The 24,765-nt window shown below is 41.9% G+C and overlaps 1 protein-coding gene across 2 annotated transcripts in view; it reads left to right on the plus strand.

The window, feature by feature from the left end:
* mypn (myopalladin) overlaps positions 1–24,765 on the plus strand; it is a 56,279-nt gene that overhangs the window by 25,028 nt on the left and 6,486 nt on the right. The window contains exons 5-14 of one of the 2 annotated variants that reach the window (XM_020481456.2): positions 4,838–4,973; positions 5,079–5,291; positions 5,470–5,562; positions 8,458–8,599; positions 8,893–8,916; positions 9,866–9,982; positions 16,309–17,050; positions 20,250–21,506; positions 21,755–21,902; positions 22,595–22,675. In XM_020481456.2, coding sequence (XP_020337045.1) covers positions 4,838–4,973; positions 5,079–5,291; positions 5,470–5,562; positions 8,458–8,599; positions 8,893–8,916; positions 9,866–9,982; positions 16,309–17,050; positions 20,250–21,506; positions 21,755–21,902; positions 22,595–22,675 — 2,953 coding nt within the window. The remainder of the gene's footprint in view (positions 1–4,837; positions 4,974–5,078; positions 5,292–5,469; positions 5,563–8,457; positions 8,600–8,892; positions 8,917–9,865; positions 9,983–16,308; positions 17,051–20,249; positions 21,507–21,754; positions 21,903–22,594; positions 22,676–24,765) is intronic. The other variant, XM_020481457.2, reaches the window with a different exon arrangement.

The raw sequence follows: 24,765 nt of genomic DNA on the forward strand, positions 1-24,765 counted from the left end.
GTCGCCCCACGGACCTCCCGGTCGCGGCCGGTTACGACAGAGCCTGGGCGCGACCCAGGGACTCTGATGGCACAGCTGGCGCTGCAGTACAGCGCCCTTAACCACTGCGCCACCCAGGAGGCCGAAATTGGCGTCATTTTGTGCATCAGTTCATAAACCATGTGCCAAAGAATCGGTACATCGAAAATCTCTTCCCAAATATTTTGCAATCTGGATGGCACAGCTGTCAATTTTTTGCTGCATAAATGAAACTGGTATACATTTTTATTTATCACAATTTTCTTTAACCAATTTTTGTCTTTAATGCAGGGCCAACAGACAAGTTCCTTACCTTTCTCCCCCTTCCACTTGCCTCTTCCATTTTACAGTAATGCTGCAATTAGTTGGTTGTTATTTTGGATAGAGCAGACATTTCCATATAAACTCAGCAAAAAAAGAAATGTCCCTTTTTCAGGACCCTGTCTTGCAAAGATAATTCGTAAAAATCCAAATAACTTCACAGATCTTCATTTTAAAAGGTTTAAACAGTTTCCCGTGCTTGTTCAATGAACCATAAACAATTAATGAACATGCCCCTGTGGAATGGTCGTTAAGACACTAACACCTTACAGACGGTAAACAAATAAGGTCACAGTTATGAAAACTTAGGACACTAAAGAGGCCTTTCTACTGACTCTGAAAAACACCAAAAGAAAGATGCCCAGGGTCCCTGCTCATCTGCGTGAACGTGCCTTAGGCATGCTGCAAGGAGGCAAGAGGACTGCAGATGTGGCCAGGGCAATAAATTGCAATGTCCGTACTGTGAGACGCATAAGACAGTGCTACAGGGAGACAGGACGGACAGCTGATCGTCCTCGCAGTGGCAGACCACGTGTAACAACACCTGCACAGGATCGGTACATCCGAACATCACACCTGCGGGGCAGGTACAGGATGCCAACAACAACTTCCCGAGTTACACCAGGAACGCACAATCCCTCCATCAGTGCTTAGACTGTGCAAAATAGCTGGACTGAGGGCTTGTAGGCCTGTTGTAAGGCATGTCCTCACCAGACATCCCCGGCAACAACATCGCCTATGGTCACCAACCCACCGTCGCTGGACCAGACAGGACTGGCAAAAAGTGCTCTTCACTGACAAGTCGCAGTTTTGTCTCACCAGGGGTGATGGTCGGATTCCGTTTATCGTTGAAGGAATGAGCGTTACACTGAGGCCTGTACTCTGCTGCGGGATCGATTTGGAGGTGGAGGGTCCGTCATGGTCTGGGGCAGTGTCTCACAGCATCATCGGACTGAGCTTGTTGTCATTGCAGGCAATCTTAACACTGTGCATTACAGGGAAGACATCCTCCTCCCTCATGTTGTACCCTTCCTGCAGGCTCATCCTGACATGATCCTCCTGCATGACAATTCCACCAGCCATACTACTCGTTTTGTAGAGGAGATGCACTGCAATACTTAATGCAGCTGGTGGCCACACCAGATAGTGATTGTTACTTTTGATTTTGACCCCCCCTCCTTTGTTCAGGGACACATTATTCCATTTCTGTTAGTCACATGTCTGTGGAACTTGTTCAGTTTATGTCTCAGTTGTTGAATCTTGTTATGTTCATACAAATATTTACACATGTTAAGTTTGCTGAGAATAAATGCAGTTGACCATGAGAGGACACTTCTTTGTTTGCTGAGTGTGTGAAATAACCTCACCAGTCCTATTTATGATATTGTTTTCAAAGAGTATACCATTAAAAAAATATATAATAATTCTAATGTTTTTATATCAATTAGTATATTTGAGTTTAACCACAATATTTGTTGTAATATCTTTTCTGTCTTTTCTGGTGGATTAAACTGAAATTGCAACCAACTTTATATGGCTTATTTTAAAAATAGTGATATTTTGGAGATCATTTCATTTTCAAATAACTGAAAGTGAGAGGTTGGTAAATTAATAAAGGGAAAAATGACATTCTTGAACAAGGGGTGAGCCATTCTTGCCTATCTGCTAGAGAACTAGTTTGGATTTAAGTATTGTTTTTGTATGACTGGAGGCTTTAGTGAGAGGTCTTGACGTTCCAAATAAAATGGAATATCTTTTGCTCATATAATTTAAAAAACAAGTTGTTAGTTGCAGGTCCATAAGCAAATAAGTAAACTGGGATATGACTAAAGAGTTAATAAAGGTGATTTTTCCACAAATAGACAGGTATTTTCCTTTCTTGTCTCGTTTTGCTAACTTTCTATTAAAATGTATTGTAGTGAGATAATTCCTTTCTTTTGTGATATGAATACGTTGATGGCCACTTCACCGTCAGACCATTTTATTGGTAAACTACACGGTAATGTAAAATAAAAATAAAAATGGTGATCCAGTACGTAATATAGTACACTAATCATAATTTGGTGATCCAGAGAGGTCCACAAAATGATCTAGGAGGCTGTGGAGGGATCAAAACTGTGGATTTAATAGAAAACATTAATCATCAGCGTACAATGACACCTTTGTTTTTAAACCCTGGATTTCTAACCCCTTGATATTATTGTTGAATCTGATGTTAATAGGTAACATTTCCATGGCCATAATAATATGCCGATTGCGGCCTTTTTAAAAAGAAAATGAAAAGCTGTAATGTCTTGAGTCAATAAGTATTCAAGCCCTTTGTTTTGTCAAGCCTAAATAATTTCAGGTCTACAAATGTGCTTAACAAGTCACATAGTAAGTTGCATGGACTCACTCTGTGTGCAATAATAGTCGCATGGACTCACTCTGTGTGCAATAATAGTCGCATGGACTCACTCTGTGTGCAATAATAGTTTTTAACATGATTTTTGAATGACTACCTCAACTACAGTGCCTTGCGAAAGTATTCGGCCCCCTTGAACTTTGCGACCTTTTGCCACATTTCAGGCTTCAAACATAAAGATATAATCAACAACAAGTGGGACACAATCATGAAGTGGAACGACATTTATTGGATATTTCAAACTTTTTTAACAAATCAAAAACTGAAAAATTGGGCGTGCAAAAATCCAATCGAGAATCTGTGGAAAGACCTGAAAACTGCTGTTCACAAATGCTCTCCATCCAACCTCACTGAGCTCGAGCTGTTTTGCAAGGAGGAATGGGAAAAAATTTCGGTCTCTCGATGTGCAAAACTGATAGAGACATACCCCAAGCGACTTACAGCTGTAATCGCAGCAAAAGGTGGCGCTACAAAGTATTAACTTAAGGGGGCTGAATAATTTTGCACGCCCAATTTTTCAGTTTTTGATTTGTTAAAAAAGTTTGAAATATCCAATAAATGTCGTTCCACTTCATGATTGTGTCCCACTTGTTGTTGATTCTTCACAAAAAAATACAGTTTTATATCTTTATGTTTGAAGCCTGAAATGTGGCAAAAGGTCGCAAAGTTCAAGGGGGCCGAATACTTTCACAAGGCACTGTATGTACCCCGACACATACAATTATCTGTAAGTTCCCTTAGTCGAGCAGTGAATCTCAAACATATATTCAACCACAAAGACCAGGAAGGTTTTTTAATGCCTCACAAAGAAGGGCACCTATTGGTAGATGGGTATCTATTTGAGCATGGTGAAGTTATTAATTACACTTTGGATGGTGTGTAAATACACCCAGTCACTACAAAGATACAGGTGTCCTTCCTAACTCAGTTGCCGGAGAGGAAGGAAACCGCTAATGAATTTCACTATGAGGCCAATAGTGACTTTACAACAGTTAAATAGTTTAATGGCTGTGATAGGAGAAAACTGAAGATGGATCAACAACATTGTAGTTACTCTACAATACTAATATATTGACAAATAGAAAAGATGGAAGCCTGTACAGAATACAAATATTCCAAAACATGCATCTTGTTTGCAACAAGGCACTGAAGTAAAACTGCAAGAAACCTGGCAGAGCAATTAACTAATTGTATTGAATACAAAGTGTTATGTTTGGGACAAATCCAATACAACACATTACTAAGTACCACTCTTCATATTTTCAAGCATAGTGGTGGCTGCATCATGTTATTGGTATGCTTGTAATCGTTGGGGAGTTTTTCAGGATAAAAAATAAACGGAATGGAGCTCAGCATAGGCAAAATCCTAGAGGAGAACTTGGTTCAAATCCATTTTTATTATTAATTTAACCTTTATTTGACTAGGCAAGTCAGTTAAGAACAAATACAATGACGGCCTACCCCGGCCAAACCCTAACCCGGATGATGCTGGGACAATTGTGCACCACCCTTTGGGACTCCCAATCACGGCCGGTTATGATACAGCCTGGAATCGAACCAGGGTCTGTAGTGATGCCTCTGAGATGCAGTGCCTTAGACCGTTGCACCACTCAGGAGCCCACAAATGTTCCTGAGTGACCGAGTTACAGTTTTGATTTAAATCTACTTGAAAATCAATGGGAAGACCTGAAAATGGCAATGACCAACAACCAATTTGACAGAGCTTGAAGAATTCTAGAAAATAATAATGGGCCAATGTTGCACAATGCAGGTGTGGAAAGCTCTTACAGACTTACCCAGAAAGAATCACCGCTGTAGTTGTTGCTTCTAGTATTGACTCAGGGTTGTGATGAATACTTATATAAATGAGTTATTTCTTTCATTTCAATACATTTCTAAAACCATGTTTTGACTTTGTAAATATGTGTCATTTATTTGGAATTCAGGTTGTAACACAACAAAATGTGGAATAAGTCATAGGGTATGAATACTTTCTGAAGGCACTGTATGTAACTTCAACACTGTAAAAATAATTATAGCCCAGTGTGACCTGGTTAGTTACAATGGTATCCTGTTTCCCCTGTAAACCTAAAGGCTGCAGAGGACCCCAGCTCAACCGACTGCTCCATCTTTACATTCAGTGGTCTGTGCTGTGTCTGTTTGTGAGGAAGACACACCCATCTGTACTAAAGAACATCCACAGGAGGCCACCTCACTGACGTCTTGCCAGGTAGTCACTGCATCTGTACCTGTCAAGGTAACTACTGCTGTCCTTCCTGTTACGGAGGTGACAGCAACACTCACCCAGGTGACGTTTACATTCTCCCCTGCCCAGGAGACGTCAGCACCGTTACCTGTCCAGTTAGTCTGTACTCTAGATCTACCACCTGTGGACATAGTGTCAGTACTGGCGCAGGAGGTGTCAACGCCATCCCTGTCAACACCGTCACCTGTCCCATTGACGTCCACAACATCACAGACAAAGACAGTCACTACCACGGCACTACCGCTGACCCAGGTGGCTCCCATACAGACGACTCTATCTGAGGTAATATTCTGCTGAAAACCCTCTGAATATACTGCAAACATAGAAATGGGAATTCCAGATATCTGAAATATGTCTAACTTTCCTTTCTACACAGCGATTTTTATTCAAGTACTTAACAGTAATGTATATTTATGTTTGTTTACTTAAATTATGGAATCCTTTCTTCTTTTTTTTTTAGAACCTAAACGGTGACAGCTATAACCTAGGTCTAGACGTCTATCCTCAAGGTCTAGACGGGAGGCCGATCATCGCAGCCCCTGTTTTCACAAAGGTAACCTACTAATATCATCCATACTATTAATAATTAGAAGATACAGTATATACAATGTCAACTTCACCATCAATCAACAAATATGATATTATCATACATATAGTGGCCTTCAGAAATTGTTCATAACCCTTGACTTATTCCACATTTTGTTGTGTTAGACCCTGAATTCAAAATGCATTAAATATATGTATTTTCTCACTCATCTACACTTAATACTCGACGGCTACAAAGTGAAAACATGTTTTCAGACATTTACTTTGTAGCAGCACCTTTGGCAGTGATTACAGCTGTGAGTCTTTCTGGGTAAGTCTCTATGAGATTTCCACACCTGGATTGTACAATATTTGCATATAATATTTGTTTAAAAAGAATAGAATCAAATTTTACTGGTCACATACACATATTTAGATGATGTAATTGCGGGTGTAGCTAAATGCTTGTGTTCCTAGCTCCAATAGTACAGTAGTATCTAACCATTCACAACAGTACACACAAATCTATAAGTAAAATAATGGAATTAAGATATATATAAGTATTAGATCGAGCAATGTCGGAGTGGCTTTGACTAAAATACAGTAGAATAGAATACAGTATATACATATGGGATGAGTAAAGCAGTACTTAAACATTATTTAAACATTATTAAAGTGACTAGTGCTCCATTATTGAAGTGGCCAGTGATTATTATAGTAACCGGGTGATTGCTGGCTAGTGATGGCTATTTAACAGCCTGATCGCCTTGAGATAGAAGCTGTTTTTCAGTCTCTCGGTCCCTGCTTTGATGCATCTGTACTGACCTCACCTTCTGGATGATAGCGGGGTGAACAGGCAGTGGCTCGGGTTGTTGTTGTCTTTGATGATCTTTTTGGCCTTCCTGTGACATCGGGTGCTGTAGGTGTCCTGGAGGGCAGGTAGTTTGCCCCCGGTGATGCATTGGGCAGACCGCACCTCCCTCTGGAGACCTCTGCGGTTGCGGGCGGTGCAGTTGTCGTACCAGTTGGTGATATAGCCCGACAAGTTTGTGATGGTTTTAGGGGCCAAGCCAAATTTCTTCAGCTTCCTGAGGTTGAAGAGGCGCTATTGCGCCTTCTTCACCACACTGTCTGTGTGGGTGGACCATTTCAGATCGTCAGTGATGTGTACGGCGAGGAACTTGAAGCTTTGCACCTTCTCCACTTCTGTCCCGTTAATGTGGATATGGGAGTGCTCCCTCTGCTGTTTCCCGAAGTCCACAATCAGTTCCTTTGTTTTGTTGACGTTGAGTGAGAGGTTATTTTCCTGGCACCACACTCCCAGAGCGCTCACCTTCTCCCTGTAGACTGTCTCGTCATTGTTGGTAATCAGGCCTACTACTGTTGTGTCATCTGCAAACATGATGATTGATTTGGAGACGTGGCCACCCAGTCATGGGTGAACAGGGAGTACAGGAGGGGGCTGAGCATGCACCCTTGTGGGGCCTCTGTGTTGAGGATCAGTGAAGTGGAGGTGTTGGACAGGACGGGATCAAGACCCAGGGCCTCGAGCTTAATGATGAGCTTGGAGGGTAATATGGTGTTGAATGCTGAGCTATAGTCAGTGAACAGCATTCTACATAGGTATTCCTCTTGTCCAGATGGGATAGGGCAGTGTGCAATGCGATTGCGATTGCATCGTCTGTGGATCTATTGGGGCGGTATGCAAATTGAAGTGGGTCTAGGGTGCCAGGTAAGGTAGAGGTGATATGATCCTGAACTAGCCTCTCAAAGCACTTCATGGAGGACAGAAGTGAGTGCTACGAGGCGATAGTCATTTAGTTCAGTTACCTTTGCTTTCTTTGGTACAGGAACAATGGTGGACATCTTGAAGCAAGTGGGGACAGCAGACTGGAATAGGGAGAGATTGAATATGTCCGTAAACACTCCAGCCAGCTGGTCTGCGCATGCTCTGAGGACACGGCCAGGGATGCCGTCTGGGCTGGCAGCCTTGCGAGGGGTAACATGCTTCAATTATTTACTCACGTCGGCCACAGAAAAAAGCTCTTCAAGCTTTGTCAAATTGGTTGTTGATCATTGCCAGACAACCATTTTCAGGTCTTGCCATAGATTTAAGTCGGCCACTCAGGAACAGTCACTGTCTTCTTGGTAAGCAACTCAAATGTAGATTTGGCCTTGTGTTTTAGGTTATCGTCCTGCTGAAAGGTGAATTCATCTCCGAGAGTCTGGTGGAAAGCAGACTGAACCAGGTTTTCCTCTAGGATTTTCCCTGTGCTTAACTCCATTACGTTTCTTTTTTATCCTGAAAAACTCCAGAGTCCTTAACGGTTACAATAACGTGATGCAGCCACCACTATGCTTCAAAATATAGAGAGTGGTATTCAGTAATGTGTTGTATTGGATTTGCCGCAGACATAACACTTTGTATTCAGGAAAAAAAGTGAATGGTTTCCTAAATTTTTTGAAGTATTACTTTAGTGCCTTGTTGAGAACAGATCATAGCTAGGTAGTCTTTCAAAAAGTATTGCACACAGAGTGAATCCATGCAACTTATTATCTGACTTGTTAAGCACATTTTTCCTCCTGAACGTATTTAGGGTTGCCATAACAAAGGAGTTGAATACTTATTGATTCGATACATTTCAGCTTTTCAATTTTTATTAATTTGTTAAAAAAAAATATGAAAAATATAATTCTACTTTAACATTATGGGGTATTGTGTATTAGGCCAGTGACCAAAAATCTAAATTGAATCCTTTTTAAATTCAGGCTGTAACACAACAAAATGTGGAAAACGTCAAAGGGGTGTGAATATTTTCTGGAGGCGTTGTAGTATATTTTAAAGGTTATGTACTTAAGAAATTGTACATTTTGTCTGTGTGATGATGAACTGGATGGATGCCCACTCTACTTGGCCCGTCAGAGTCTGCAGGACCTTTTGGCGTCGGAGAGCCAGCTGGTGGTGCTAGAGTGTCGTGTTAAAGGGGTGCCCTCCCCCAAGGTGGACTGGTACAGAGAAGGAACCATCATAGAGGATTCCCCTGACTTCAGGATCCTGCAGAAGAGTAAGTCCAACTCCTTTACTCCTTTACTATGTTTCAGAATAATGTACATTCATCTTATGGTATTTTCTGTGATGTACAACAATTGTCTTGTATTAGTTCAGTAGTACATTCCCACTGATATGGAGCCATCTTTGAAATGATTCAACATTTAAGCATTCTGAAAACTGTGAAAGTATCTCAAATAAACTTTTAAAGAATCTTAAAAAAAAAACAGTAAGTTTTTTAGAAGGCAATATGAGTAGCTCTATGATTTTAAACAATTATATATATATTAGCATTTTCTTATTTTTTAGAGCCTCGATCCATGGCTGAATCAGGTACGTAATTATGCAAAGGAGAGACTGTCATGGTACAATTAATATAATTGTACAATCTTAAGATGGAGCATATTTCTGCATGTATCAAAGTATTTGGTGTGGTGTGTTACTGAATAGTAAATTGTATTCGCAATATACCAGCATTAGATACAGTACTATATTTTGAAAACACGACTGGTGCTTCCCTCAGAAAGTCAACATCCTACTGTAGCCCAAGTGACATTTTCCATGAAACAGTGTACACCATTTCTCTTCCAAGATGTTTACAGTATCTGGCTGGGGCTGTAGCTACTGTAACTCCTCTGAGTAACAGCCAGTTTGCTTCGCCTCCTAAAACTCAACCTTATAAGGAAGCTTACAACCTGTGTCTGTTGAACTAACATGGTCACAGAGCCTTTCAGAGTGTCTGAAACACAGGGAAGCACTCGGGATTGGAAACATGTAGCTGCTGTGCCATTGGAAAAACTGCTCACTCACAGCATATCACAGGCAGCTGCTGGAAACTTAATTGGGGAGTACGGGCTCATAGTAATGGCTGGAACGGAATAAATGGAATGGTATCCAACACATCAAACACATGGTTTCCAGTGTTTGATTCCATTCCATTGACTCCATTCCAGCCATTATTATGAGTCTTCCTCCCCTCAGCATCCTCCTGTGCAGCATATGCATTATATGAATGCATATTAGTTCTCTGTGACTTAGACAGCATATTGAGTAATAGCTATAAATAGAAAGTCAGACATATTTTACAATGTAGAGGCTTGCTGCCTGTTTCTTTTTCACTGTGCATACTGTATACGTAAGGACAGGTTAGCTACATAGTACAGCTGCAATGCTGTTCTAGTAACTTCTCAGCCCTTTAATCTATGAGTCATGTTGCCTGAACTTCAACAGTGACATTCAGCTGGTGCTCCCCTCATCTCCTTCATTTTTGTATTCCCTTTAGAGGAAATATGCACTTTGGTTATTGCTGAGGTCTTCCCTGAAGATTCTGGAACATTCACTTGCACTGCAAGCAACAAATATGGAACTGTATCCAGTATTGCTGCACTAAGGGTGAAAGGTAACGTCACTGGCTTGCAAACAAGGTTTAGACTTGACAGTTCTATGAGTAAGATTGTATTTGGAGACTATGTTTACAGTTTCTAGTGAAAATAGAATCACCCTTGAACAGTTTGCATCTAAAAAGGGATGACATTTTCCCATTGATTTCCTATGAATAAAATGTTCACTGATCAACACAACCTACTCCACATTTTCCAAGTGAATGAAAAAGTATAGAAATAAATAAAAAAACATAGAAGTCTTGTTTTTGAAGGTCTTCACAGCACTTGCCTTGGAAACATCTAAATAAGTTAAGGAGCAAATATTTTCAGACAAAATCCCACAACAATCCATCAGTTTGACATAGTTGTGGTTTTAATAGTGCTTGAGCATTAACCGGAATGTTGGTTATTTTGACCGATGTTGGTTCAATGAATTGAATTCCATTTTGTTCAGGTTTTCTTCTGTGAGCTCACTGCACACATTGAGCAGTTTCTCTAGAGATAAATCAGATCAAATCAAAGTTTATTTGCCACGTTCGCCGAATACAACAGGTAGTACAGTGAAATGCTTACTTACAGGCCCTAACCAACAGTGCAATTTTTAAGTAAAAAATAGGTATTAGGTAAACAATAGATAAGTAAAGAAATAAAAACAACAGTAAAAAGACAGTGAGAAATAACAGTAGCGAGGCTATATACAGTAGCGAGGCTATATACAGGCACCGGTTAGTCGGGCTAATTGAGGTCGTAAATACATGTACAGTGCCTTGCGAAAGTATTCGGCCCCCTTGAACTTTGCAACCTTTTGCCACATTTCAGGCTTCAAACATAAAGATATAAAACTGTATTTTTTTGTGAAGAATCAACAACAAGTGGGACACAATCATGAAGTGGAACGACATTTATTGGATATTTCAAACTTTTTTAACAAATCAAAAACTGAAAAATTGGGCGTGCAAAATTATTCAGCCCCTTTACTTTCAGTGCAGCAAACTCTCTCCAGAAGTTCAGTGAGGATCTCTGAATGATCCAATGTTGACCTAAATGACTAATGATGATAAATACAATCCACCTGTGTGTAATCAAGTCTCCGTATAAATGCACCTGCACTGTGATAGTCTCAGAGGTCCGTTAAAAGCGCAGAGAGCATCATGAAGAACAAGGAACACACCAGGCAGGTCCGAGATACTGTTGTGAAGAAGTTTAAAGCCGGATTTGGATACAAAAAGATTTCCCAAGCTTTAAACATCCCAAGGAGCACTGTGCAAGCGATAATATTGAAATGGAAGGAGTATCAGACCACTGCAAATCTACCAAGACCTGGCCGTCCCTCTAAACTTTCAGCTCATACAAGGAGAAGACTGATCAGAGATGCAGGCCCATGATCACTCTGGATGAACTGCAGAGATCTACAGCTGAGGTGGGAGACTCTGTCCATAGGACAACAATCAGTCGTATATTGCACAAATCTGGCCTTTATGGAAGAGTGGCAAAAAGAAAGCCATTTCTTAAAGATATCCATAAAAAGTGTTGTTTAAAATTTGCCACAAGCCACCTGGGAGACACACCAAACATGTGGAAGAAGGTGCTCTGGTCAGATGAAACCAATATTGAACTTTTTGGCAACAATGCAAAACGTTATGTTTGGCGTAAAAGCAACACAGCTCATCACCCTGAACATAACATCCCCACTGTCAAACATGGTGGTGGCAGCATCATGGTTTGGGCCTGCTTTTCTTCAGCAGGGACAGGGAAGATGGTTAAAATTGATGGGAAGATGGATGGAGCCAAATACAGGACCATTCTGGAAGAAAACCTGATGGAGTCTGCAAAAGACCTGAGACTGGGATGGAGATTTGTCTTCCAACAAGACAATGATCCAAAACATAAAGCAAAATCTACAATGGAATGGTTCAAAAATAAACATATCCAGGTGTTAGAATGGCCAAGTCAAAGTCCAGACCTGAATCCAATCGAGAATCTGTGGAAAGAACTGAAAACTGCTGTTCACAAATGCTCTCCATCCAACCTCACTGAGCTCGAGCTGTTTTGCAAGGAGGAATGGGAAAAAATGTCAGTCTCTCGATGTGCAAAACTGATAGAGACATACCCCAAGCGACTTACAGCTGTAATCGCAGCAAAAGGTGGCGCTACAAAGTATTAACTTAAGGGGGCTGAATAATTTTGCACGCCCAATTTTTCAGTTTTTGATTTGTTAAAAAACTTTGAAATATCCAATAACTGTCATTCCACTTCATGATTGTGTCCCACTTGTTGTTGATTCGTCACAAAAAAATACAGTTTTATATCTTTATGTTTGAAGCCTGAAATGTGGCAAAAGGTCGCAAAGTTCAAGGGGGCCGAATACTTTCGCAGGGCACTGTAGGTATGGTTAAAGTGACTATGCATATATGATAAACAGAGGGTAGCAGCAGTGTCAAAAATGGGTTGGGGGGGACACAATGCAAATAGTCCAGGTAGCCATTTGAATACCTGTTCAGGAGTCTTATGGCTTGGGGGTAAAAACTGTTGAGAAGCCTTTTGGTCCTAGATTTGGCGCTCCGGTACTGCTTGCCATGCGGTAGTAGACAGAACAGTCTATGACTGGGGTGGCTGGGATCTTTAACAATTTTCAGGGCCTCCTGGATGACAGGCAGCTTAGCCCCAGTGATGTACTGGCCCGTACGCACTACCCTCTGTAGTGCCTTGCGGTCGGAGGCCGAGCAGTTGCCGTACCAGGCAGTGATGCAACCAGTGCTCTCGATGTAGCAGCTGTCTACATCTTTTTAGTTTCCTGAGGGGGAATAGGCTTTGTCGTGCGCTCTTCAAGACTGTCTTGTTGTGTTTGGACCATTCTTGTTTGTTGGTGATGTGGACACCAAGTAACTTGAAGCTCTCAACTTGCTCCACTACAGCCCCAACGATGAGAATGGGGGCGTGCTCGTTCCTCCTTTTCCTGTGGTCCACAATCATCTCCTTAGTCTTGGTTATGTTGCGGGATAGGTTGTTATTCTGACACCACCCAGCCAAGACTCTGACCTCCTTCCTATAGGCTGTCTCGTCGTTGTCGGTGATCAGGAATTCCACTGTTGTGTGGTCTGCAAACTTAATGATGGTGTTGGAGTCGTGCCCGGCCACACAGTTGTGGGTGAACAGGGAGTACAGGAGGGGACTGAGCACGCACCCCGAGAGGCTCCAGTGTTGAGGATCAGCATGGCAGATGTGTTGCTACCAACCCTCACCATCTGGGGGCGGCCCATCAGGAAGTCCAGGATCCAGTTACAGAGGGAGGTGTTAGTCTCAGGATCCTTAGCTTAGTGATGAGTTTTGAGGGTATTATGGTGTTGAACGCTGAGCTGTAGTTTTCCTTTTATCCAGGTGGGAAAGGGCAGTGTGGAGTGCAATCGAGATTGCATCATCTGTGGATCTGTTGGGCGGTATGCCAATTGGAGTGGATCTAGGGTTTCTGGGATAATGGTGTTGATGTGAGCCATTACCAGCCTTTCAAAGCACTTCATGGCTACGGACCTGAGTGCCATGGGTCTGTAGTCATTTAGGCAGGTTGCCTTAGTGTTCTTGGGCACAGGGACTATGGCGGTCTGGTTGAAACATGTTGGTATTACAGACTCAATCAAGGACATGTTGAAAATGTCAGTGAAGACACCTGCCAGTTGGTCAGCACATGCCCGGAGCACACATCCTGGTAATCCGTCTGACCCCTCGGCCTTGTGAATGTTGACCTGTTTAAAGGTCTTACTCACATTGGCTACAGAGAGCGTGATCACACAATTGTCTGGAACAGCTGATGCTCTCATGCATGCCTCAGTGTTGCTTGCCTCGAAGCGAGCATATAAGTGATTTAGCTCGTCTGGTAGGCTTGTGTCACTGGGCAGCTCGCGGCTGTGCTTCCCTTTGTAGACTGTAATAGTTTTCAAGCCCTACCACATAAGACGAGCATCGGAGCCAGGGTAGTATGATTCAATCTTAGCCCTGTATTGGCGCAATGTCTGTTTGATGGTTCATCGGAGGGCATAGCAAGATTTCTTTCCGGGTTAGAGTCCCGCACCTTGAAAGCGGCAGCTCTCTCCTTTAGCTCAGTGCGGATGTTGCCTGTAATCCATGGCTTCTGGTTGGGGTATGTACGCACAGTCACTGTGGGGACGATGTCCTCGATGCACTTATTGATAAAGCCATTGACTGATGTGGTGTACTCCTCAATGCAATCAGAAGAATCCCGGAACATGTTCCAGTCTGTGATAGCAAAACAGTCCTGCTTCATCTGACCACGAGTCACTGGTGCTTCCTTCTTTAATTTTTGCTTGTAAGCAGGAATCAGGAGGATAGAATTGTGGTCAGATTTACCAAATGGAGGGCGAGGGAGAGCTTTGTAGATGATCAAATCGAACTGTGCGATGTAGTAGGGAGTTGTAGTTTACAATAGGCCAATATTATACATAGTTTACTGCAGAAATGCGGTAATGAACTACAATGACCATATTCCATTGCAGGCCTACTTGTCCGGTCTGTGTGTTTCTTTTACGCCTGCTACAGTAGGTTAGTGTGGGCAGACAAAGAGAGAAGAGACAGAAGAATGCAAGATTGAGTGGGATAGAGAGCAGTTGCTTCGCGAGGTATCTCTACCTGAAAATACATTATCTAATTGATTGATAGTTGGTATTCAGCGGTCATAAAAGTATAGTTTACTTTCAAGAACTACTAAAATGGTGATATTGTCAGACAGCATAGGTAGCAGCTCTAAAGAAACGAGATGATGACTTGGAATGTAATAATAAAGCCATCAAATAAAACAAATGTAATGTACACAACAACTGAAATATTTTATTCATGTAAAGTAATGTGAATAAATGATTGTCAATAAGTGAAAGCAGTAATAGGCAGTGACTACATTTATTAATTGTTTTATTCTATGTTACAGCATTGAACCCACATAGGCATTTAATGATCAAAAAAATTATCGTAACCGAAATCAATAACCGTGATTATTTTTTTTTATAGTAGAACCGAAACTGAACTGACCTTAAAAATCACTAATTGCTCAGCACTTGGTTTGAATGATTTGAGAACAAATTCCCCTTTCTCCGTAAGGTCCTTCAATTGGTTTCTGAATGTCAAACAATGATTCAACCTCAGAGCCACCAATGAGCTTTAAAAGCATGTCTGGGATACATTTTTAGACAGGCATAGATCAGGGGAGGTTAAGAAATAATTTGAAGAGACTGAATATCCCTTTGAGTATAGTCAAGTATGGTAATTCATCTGTGGATGCTGTATAATATCACCCAGACACTGCAAAGGTCTGGCCATGGAAACTGGAAAATGGAAACTGTTCAGGGACACCACTATCAGGTTTAGGATTATTTTAAAACAGACACATAATTCATTTGCTGAGCTGAGAGAAAACTGTGCAAGGATCAACAACATTGCATTCACTCCACATACCTGTATGAAAAAGTAAAAATACACTCCAAATGATCCATTCTGTTTGCAACAAGAACATTAAGTAATAGTGCAAGACAACATGGGAAAGAAATAAAGTTTTTGGCCTAAATGAAAAACTTCAGGTTTGGGTCAAATGCACTACAACACATTACAGAGTGAAACCCTCAGTACTTTAAAGTTTTGTGGTGGCAGCATCATATTATGGGTGTGCTTGTCACTGGCAGGGACTGGGGAGTTTGTCAGGATCAAAATAAATAGAAAGGAGCAAAAGCCCAGTTAAAAAGTAAGAGGAAGACCTGCCTCAGTCTTCTGTAAACCTAACCCTGGAAAATAGTTTTATTTTTCAGCTGGACAATTACAATATCTAAGATACGCCCGAATGGCTTTTTAAATAGGTGTTAAAATGTTACTGAGTGGTCTAGTCTCAGTCCTGGGTCCTGACTAAATCTGCTTGAAAATATTGCTATTTCAATATTGCTGTCCATCAATGATTCCCAACTAAATTTACTGAGCTTCAGCAATTTTGACCAAAACAATGGATAAATGTTGCCCTAAGATTTGGTAGAATCTTACTCAAAATAATTCACAGGTGTAATTGCTGCCAAAGATGCTTCCACCAAGTATTAACTCTGGGACGTGAAGACATACATAATCAAGAAATTGTCATTTAAATATATATCATATACATATATATATATATATATATACACAGGTATATATTTTTTTTTAAATGTTCTATAATTTTTTGTTCACTTTGAAAATGTGGAGTAGGTTATGTAGATCAGTAGGAGTTCATTTCAAGGCAGCAAAATGGGAAACTGTGCAAGGGGTGTGTAGACTTTCACTAGGTACTGTACTTATCCTTCTCTCTGTACCTCATTAGGCAATGATAACACCAACAACAACCACGTGAAAACTCCACACAAGTCCACACAAGTCCCAGAGCCCTCTTCATTAGATCTCACTCCTCCCAGTCTAAAGCCTCAAGCTGAGGTTCCTGTGACCAACAGCATCAAGCCTCACTCCAACACCATCCGCCTGGATCCGCTCAGTTCCAGCACGTTACGACTGGACCCTCTGAGCACCAGTACCCTCCGTCTAGATCCTCTGAGCTCCAGCATGCTGCGCCAGGACCCTGTCAGCATCAGCATGCCCAGTCTGGACCCACTAATCCTGGGCAGCAGCCCCAGGATAGGCACCCGTAGCTCCAGCACATCATGTCTGGATCCACTCTACCTGAGCACCCCTCACTCAGATCTGTCTACTAGCTCCAGCAGGGAACTTCCTGAGCCCAAGACTGACCATGAAGACTCCAGAGCCTTCTCAGTGTTATCAGACCCTGCCGTTGGTCTGAGTCCTAAGGTGGAAGGGACTCCTTTCCATAAACCTGAGCCCCCTCCCCCTGTAAACCTCCCTGATCCCCCCACCTCCTCTTGCCTCAAGCCTGGGGTTCTGGTGAGCCACAACGGGCCCAGGTCCAGCTCCAGGGTAGGCCTCCGTGTGCACTTTAAACTGCCTGAGAATGAGACAGACAACGAGAGTGAAACATCTGATAGCCATTCATATGAAGATATGTCACAGTTGGCCAATAAGGAACCACCTCCAGTCCTGGCCAAGCCCAAACTGTGAGTATTCCAATTAGAGGTTCACAGCAAAGCTTAGATTCATTTTTTTTGCTCGATATGGTCAAATAACTCAAGCATAGATTGGTGACTTTTTTTCTAATTTGTCACACAGAAACTGGAGGCCATGAGTAACTTGTTCGACAAGAATAGCACCTATTGTCTATAGGTGGTGCTGTAATAAGCAGTCTCGCTTAAAACCTCATTATCCGAGTTATTGATCAATCAGAAAGTCAGATTGTTCATGCCCATTTCAATCCTTTCTAAATCCACTTCACAATGCTATCAACTTGAAACGTTTTAGGGTCAGGATGAACCATGATGTACCATTTTAAAGGTGCAATATGCAGAAATCGCTCCATTCCCTGGTTGCTAAAATTCTAATAGTTCCCCTAATTTAAGTTTACCAAACAAGTGTAGAGAATCATTGTACAATCTAAACCAATTTGAAATATCTTTCTAATAACCAAAAAGATTGTATTTTCAGCTGTTTGAAGCTGGTGTACAAACCCAAAAGTAAAAGATGCAGAAACAAAACCTAAGAACGGGAAGCATAGCAATAGTGCACATAGAACAGATCGACCACTTCCTAGACTTGCGGTCAATGAGAATGACAGATCTAAAACACACATTTCTATGTGAATTTGGTTGGTTTGCCCAAAACATTACACATTGCAGCTTTAAGTTTGGCATTGATATCTTAAAAAATAAGGAAACTATTAACAATTCACTTTTTTGACACTAATGCTTAAAGTAATCGTAAAAAAATCTTATTCTCATGGACTAAAAGTCTTATTCGATCAAAATGTGGTCTTTGAGCTCATCACAATAGTCCTTAAAGAGTGAGAAAAGAATGTTGATGCATTCAAACATGGTCACACTATACGCTAATATGCTAAAACACCTGTTTTGGGGAGATGCTGTGTTATCACATGCAGAATTGCCTTTTGTAGGATACCTGGAGGCATTAATATCTGTTGGGTGATTGGTTGAGGCTTCTAGGTTGCGTAACGTCCCTCCGAGCCCTTACCAAAACACAAAACATGGCGGACAGTTTCTCTCGCCTCAGATCTTAAACCAGCAGTGACCACTAACTACAATGACAGTACACCTCAAATTAAAAGGTTAATCTAACCTAGATTTCATACTAGAGCAATAACTACTGTTCAAGAGGATTTTGTCTCATGCACGTTAATGTCACGTTTATATTATGCAGACAAACAATGTGAAATATTGTGATTAGTATATCTGTATGATCACTTATTGTTGCCCTATTATATGGTCTGAACTTAGTGAAGGTGGATCTATTATTCGGTGAAATTAGAAACTGGAATTCCTGCTACTTGCACAGTATTTCAGCTGTGAGAGTGTATTGAAGTATTTTGGAAGGCTAATGTGGGGTGTACCAACTGAGATTTAAATCAACATGGTAATTCTTTCACTGATTGCACATAAAGGAAGATAGTTCCTAAATAATAGAGTGCTTGATTTGTTATCCAGCTGATCTTGTGTCCTTTCTGTCATCCGATGAACCCCATGCATTGCTGCTCGCAGCTATATTTCTTAAGTATTCTTCAATGTATTTTGTATCACTTAACTTAAGACAAATCCTAACTTAAGACTAGTCCCAAGACTCAGAGTGACAGCCTCACATGATATGGTGACAACTGTTAAATATCTAGTCAGACAACAAACTATTAGTTTTATCACAATTTTTTCCCCTAAATTTGCACTGACAGTTGATTTTATGATGAAAACGCTTTATTCTGAAAGTAATTCTAAAAAGTGTTTGTTTTCAGGATGTATTTTTGCGTTTACGGTCCTTGTTTTGAAGTAAAGCAAGCAGCTTGAGTTGTGTGGGCTGTATTTAGAACAGCTAACATTAGGGAGCTCGAGAGGAGACCCTCCCACCTCTATCTGACCTGCTCAGTTTTCATTTGTCTACTGAATACATATCTGTGCTTAACTATGTGGAGATTACAACTACAAAAAACTGAGGATGGTCATTTCTTAATGTAAGTGCAATGTTATGCTTTTGTGCATGCTAGAATTCTTTGCACACGGGCATTGTGTTTGTCATTTTTTTGTCGGGAAGAAAGAAGTACGTCTGCCTCTAAGGTGAAGTGTTTTGCATAGTGTTAATAATTGTTATTGATTCAGTTATTGATAAGTTATTGTTTCCTTTTCACTTTATGTTATCAAAGTGACTGATATTGAATGTGAAACGAATGTGAAAAATGCTAGGATAATGTTGCAATGAAAGCTTTTCTTATACCAATCATGATACAGCACATTACTGACATTTCCAGTTGCAGAGTGTGTTTAGAGTCTGGATGTTCCTATACCTTAAAAGGGCAGACTATTTCCCCAACCAGCTCCTGAAAGGCACATTGTGGTCATTACTTTTTAGGGAACTGTGTTTAGAGTATTTGTAGTTATTTGGTGACGAACACATTAAGACTTTTGAACAAACAAAATATGATTTTTATTATAGCCTGATCTCAGGTCTGTTTATACTGTCCTGGCAACTTCTGTGGTTTGGCGTGACAATGGCCATAGGAGCTGGCAAGACAGCACAAACCGATCTGGGACCAGGCTAGTTTTATTATACACTGAGTATACCAAACATTAGGAACACCTTCCAAATATTGAGTTGCATCCCCCTTTTGCCCTCAGAACAACCTAATTTCGTCGGAGCGTGGACTCTACAAGGTGTCGAAAGCGTTCCATAGGGATGCTGGCCCATGTTGACTCCAATGCTTCCCACAGTTGTGTCAAGCCACAGTTGTGTCAAGTTGGCTGGATGTCCTTTGGGTGGTGGATCATTCTTGTTACACATGCGAAACGGTTAAGTGTTAAAAATGCAGCATCGCTGCAGTTCTTGACACAAACCGCCTGGCACCTACTATCATACCTCGTTGAAAGGCACTTAAATCTTTTGTCTTTCCCATTCACCCTCTGAATGGCACACATACACAATCCATTTCTCAAATGGTCTCAAGGCTTAAAAATCCTTCTTTATCCTGTCTCCTCCCCTTCATCTGCACTGATTGAAGTGGATTTAACAAGTGACATTAATAAGGGATCATAGTTTTCACCTGGATTCACCTGGTCCGTCTATGTTATGGAAAGAAAAAAAGTTGTGTATACTCCGTATGTAAAGTGTTAATGTTCTTAACTTCTTCCATCTCTGTTTTCTCAGAGACCCTGTCCAGCTGCAGCTTCTACACAACCAGGTGCTTATGGAGCAGCAGCAGACGGACACTGAGCCAACCGGAGCCACCCAGAGTCAACCGGAGGCATCTGCCTGGCCAGCCCGGAAGCAACCCGAGCCCCAGCTCCAGCACCAGCAAAGCCTACCCCGTTCATCTACCCCCATGCCCCTGCATTCCACCCACCCCGCACCCATACTGACCATAGCCCCAACACCCTTACTCAACTTCACCCCTGTGACAACACTGAACACTACCCCTGCAACCCAGCTAAACACTAGTGCCCCTGCACCCCTGCTTAACATTGCCTCTGCACCACTACTGAACCCATACGCAACCCAATCTTATTTTCTTTCTTCTTCTTCACCCCTGCTAAACACAAGCCCTGTACCAGCAATAAACACTACCTCTGCACTACTACTGAACACAGCCCCTCCTGCACCCATTATGGGTACCCTGCCATCCCCTCCTCAACTGCAGACAGCTTCATCTTGTATGAGCTCCCCTCCATCTGCCCCTCTGCTGAGTACTGTTCCTGCACCCCACCTGCATACCAGCCCTGCATCCCCACCCTATATGACCCTGCAAAACACCACCCATTCTTCCCAGCTGAACTTAGCCCCCTTATCCCTGCCTAAATCTATTCACGTACCCCAGTTTAACACACCTCTCATACCTCATCTGAATACAGCCCCCACAGCATCTCTCAGCTCCATCCCTGCAGCTTTCAACAGGGCCCCTACAACCATGCAGAACACCTCCCCCTCCCCCCTTCTCAGAACAACTCATGCCTCCCTCCTCAACCTGGCTCCCATTTCGCAGAGCTTCAACTATGCTAGGCCAAAAGAGTTTATCACTGCCCAGACTCCCCTCTCTCCAGTCAGGAGTCCCTCCCCTACAGAGTCCCCAGTTCCGTTGCTCCACGAGCTGGCTGCCGAGCTCAACTCCTCCAACCCCAACCTGTTCTCTCCACAACCCAGAGTCTTCCCCACCAGAGTCCTCAAGTCACCCACTAGCCCCCCTTCCTTCATGTCCTCCCCCACCTCCCCCACCCTTTTGCCTGCTGCCTACCTCAACTCTGTGTTCACCCTGCCACAGCAGTCACCCCCACAGGCAGCGTCCCCGACCTCCAGCACCTCCACCCCCAGCCCCATCCAGAACCATGTGGCCTTCCTCAGCTCTGTCCTGCCCTCTCTACACACCACACAAGCCACCAACTCGATGGGCCTGCCCAGGAGTGCCCATGGGTAAGACCCTATGGTTCCTGAATTCCCGGGAAACATTCCCAACGTTCCCAGGTTTTTCTATAAATCCTTGTTGGAGGATTCCTGGAACTGGGAGGGAATAAGCAGGGGTGGAATCCTTCAACTCGGAATCCTGCAACCGGGATTTTGGAAAACTCTTTGGACCTCTTACCTTACACTTCAATTCATCATATTACAGTTTTACATATTGTAAAATACATTTTTGCTAATACATTTGTTTTGATCCACAGGCCACCTCAAGGCATGCAGAAGAAGTTGCCTACAAGCACTCGTCCCATGTCAGATGTTGACATTCGTAGCAGCCAACAAACCCTCCTCCAGGATATGGAGAAAAAGCTTAGGTTCAATGAAGATTTTATGCGTGGTCACGTACAACAGGTATCGGATATATCCCTTCAATTGTACTGTTATTCCCTAAGGCATAGTCCTTCCATTATGGGGCGGCAGGTAGCCTAGTAGTTAGAGCTTTGGACTAGCCTTAGGGAATAACGTTCTGCCCCTGAACAAGGCAGTTAACCCACTGTTCCCTGGTAGGCCGTCAATGTAAATAAGAATGTGAACTTAACTGACTTGCCTAGTTAAATAAAGGTAAAATAAATAGATTGACTGAATATGCAACTAAATTGAACGAGTACTTGATTGATGTAGTAATGTGGCTTGGAGTGGAACCAACAAAGGAAACGAGTGATCTCAAATAAATAAAGTATTATTCTTCTACAAATTCTTTTCAACCCAACACATTCCTGCATGGCGCATTCTCACTTTCTTCCCATTTGCTATTCTGACATTCTTATTACAGTTCTATTTTGTTCTCCTTTTACATCGCAAGTGGAGCAAAGTGATACAATGTGAAACGATATGGAAGCAGTTAGAAAATGCATTCATCTAAACCGAGAGATCAGCAGTGCATCAGCAATCATTCCTTTTCCAATCATTCATTTTCCATATTCATTCATCAAGTACGTCTACCATATAACAACATGCAGATCATTTCAATCACAAATGAGTGGTAGTAACGTGTGTGTCCATTAGTGTGTTTGTGTTCATCAATCATCCCTATCTTCTCATAGAAGCAGACTACTTTTGAGGGGAAAACAGCGAGCAGACCCCTCGGACCAAACATTCCTGCCACTGTCTTTAACTATGACGAGGTACAGCGAACATCTCTCCCTCCCAAACATTTCTTTGCTCAGAACGTTTGGTAACACATTACATTAAGTTGCTCTTAAACCTGTGCAGAAAGACTGTATTTACACCGGTGACAACATTAGATTAACATGTTGTTGCAGTGCATTTGGAAAGTATTCTTGACCCCTTGACCTTTTCCAAATTCTGTGATGTTACAGCCTTATTCTAAAATGTATTAAATTGGGTTTTTTTTCCCTCATCAATCTACACACAATACTCCATAATGTCAATGCAAAAATAGTTTTTTAGAAATGTTTGCAAATGTATTAAAATCAAAAATGGAAATATCACGTTTACCTAAGTAGTCAGACCCTTTATTCAGTACCTTTGGCAGCGATTACAGCATTGATTATTCTTGGGAATAACGATACAAGTTTGGCACACCTGTATTTGGGGAGTTTCTTCTATTCTTCTTTGCAGATCCTCTCAAGCTCTGTCAGGTTGAATGGGGAGCGTCACTGCACAGCTATTTTCATGTCTCCAGTGATGTTTGATCGGGTTCAAGTCCGGGCTCTGGCTGTGCCACTCAAGGGCATTCAGAGACGTGTCCCGAAGCCACTCCTGCATTGTCTTGACTGTGTGCTTAGGGTCGTTGTCCTGTTGGAAGGTGAACCTTCGCCCCAGTCCGAGGTCCTGAACGCTCTGGAGCAAGGATCAAGGATCTGATCTCTCTCTGTACTTTGCTCCATTCATCTACTCTCCCAGGCCCTCCTGCTGAAAAACATCCCCAAGGCACGATGCTGCCATCACCATATTTTCCAACTCCATGCGGGCTGTCATGTGCCTTTTACTGAGGAGTGGCTTTCGTCTTGCCACTCTACCATAAAGGCCTGATTGGTGGAGTGCTGCAGAGATGGTTGTCCTTCTGGAAGGTTCTCCCATCTCCACAGCGGAACTTTGGAGCTCTGTCAGAGTGACCATCAGGTTCTTGGTCACCTCCCTGACCTAGGCCCTTGTCCACCGATTGCTCAGTTTGACCGGGCGGCCAGCTCTAGGAAGAGTCTTGGTGGTTCCAAACTTCTTCCATTCAAGAATGATGAAGGCCACTGTATTCTTGGGGACCTAAAACGCTGCAGAGATTTTTTGGTACCCTTCACCAGATCTGTCCCTCGACACAATCATGTCTCAGAGCTCTACGGACAATTCCTTCGACCTCATGGCTTGGTTTTGAATTTACCACAGATGGACGCCAATCAAGTTGTAGAAACATCTCAAGGATGATCAATGGAAACAGGACGCACCTGAGCTCAATTTCGAGTCTCATAGCAAACGGTCTGAATATGTATATAAATAAGGTATTTCTGGTATTTATTTTTAATAATTTTGTTCAATTAAAAAAAAAAGTGCTTTGTCAAAATATTTCATCCATTTTAGAATAAGGCTGTACCATAACAATGTGTGGGAAAAGGAAGGGGTCTGAATACTTTCTGAATGCACTGTACATAGTACCTCAGTAATTGCTTAATGGAATTGAACTGGTTTTTGTAATTACACAAGAGGAATTGGAACTATTCCTTATTCCAACTTGCGTAACAACTAAAAACCACTCAAGGCCATTGCAATTACAAAGCGATAAAAAATATGACGTATTGTGAGTGTAGTAATTACAGCGTCACTATACAGGTATAACAGCAACGTAATGTAAAGTGTTAGTGAATGTTCAAAACCGTTTTTTAACTGGTATGTATGGATGTATATTCATATATCCAAACACTGTAGTTCATTCGTCATCCTAATCAGGCACTTTTAAAGTATGTGTTAACTAATATCCATTGCATGAATAATCCAAACCATTTCCAAACTGAAGGTATACGTATTGACCACAGTCATGTAATGTGATGCCCCAAATAGGCTGAGGTATATGACATTCTAAGATTTGAGCAACCTTCAACGTTTCTTGCATATGAAATGTGCATCAAAACTATCCTTTCAAATGTTACATTTCAACTGATGCCATGGGTCCCAATCTGTTGTTCCTCTGAAAGTAATTGTGTTGTAATGTTGTCATAATTTCACTACATTTAAAATACCACTAACATTACCACTACCGTTA

The sequence above is a fragment of the Oncorhynchus kisutch genome, linkage group LG4, assembly GCF_002021735.2.
Source record: "Oncorhynchus kisutch isolate 150728-3 linkage group LG4, Okis_V2, whole genome shotgun sequence".
Taxonomy (NCBI): domain Eukaryota; kingdom Metazoa; phylum Chordata; class Actinopteri; order Salmoniformes; family Salmonidae; genus Oncorhynchus; species Oncorhynchus kisutch.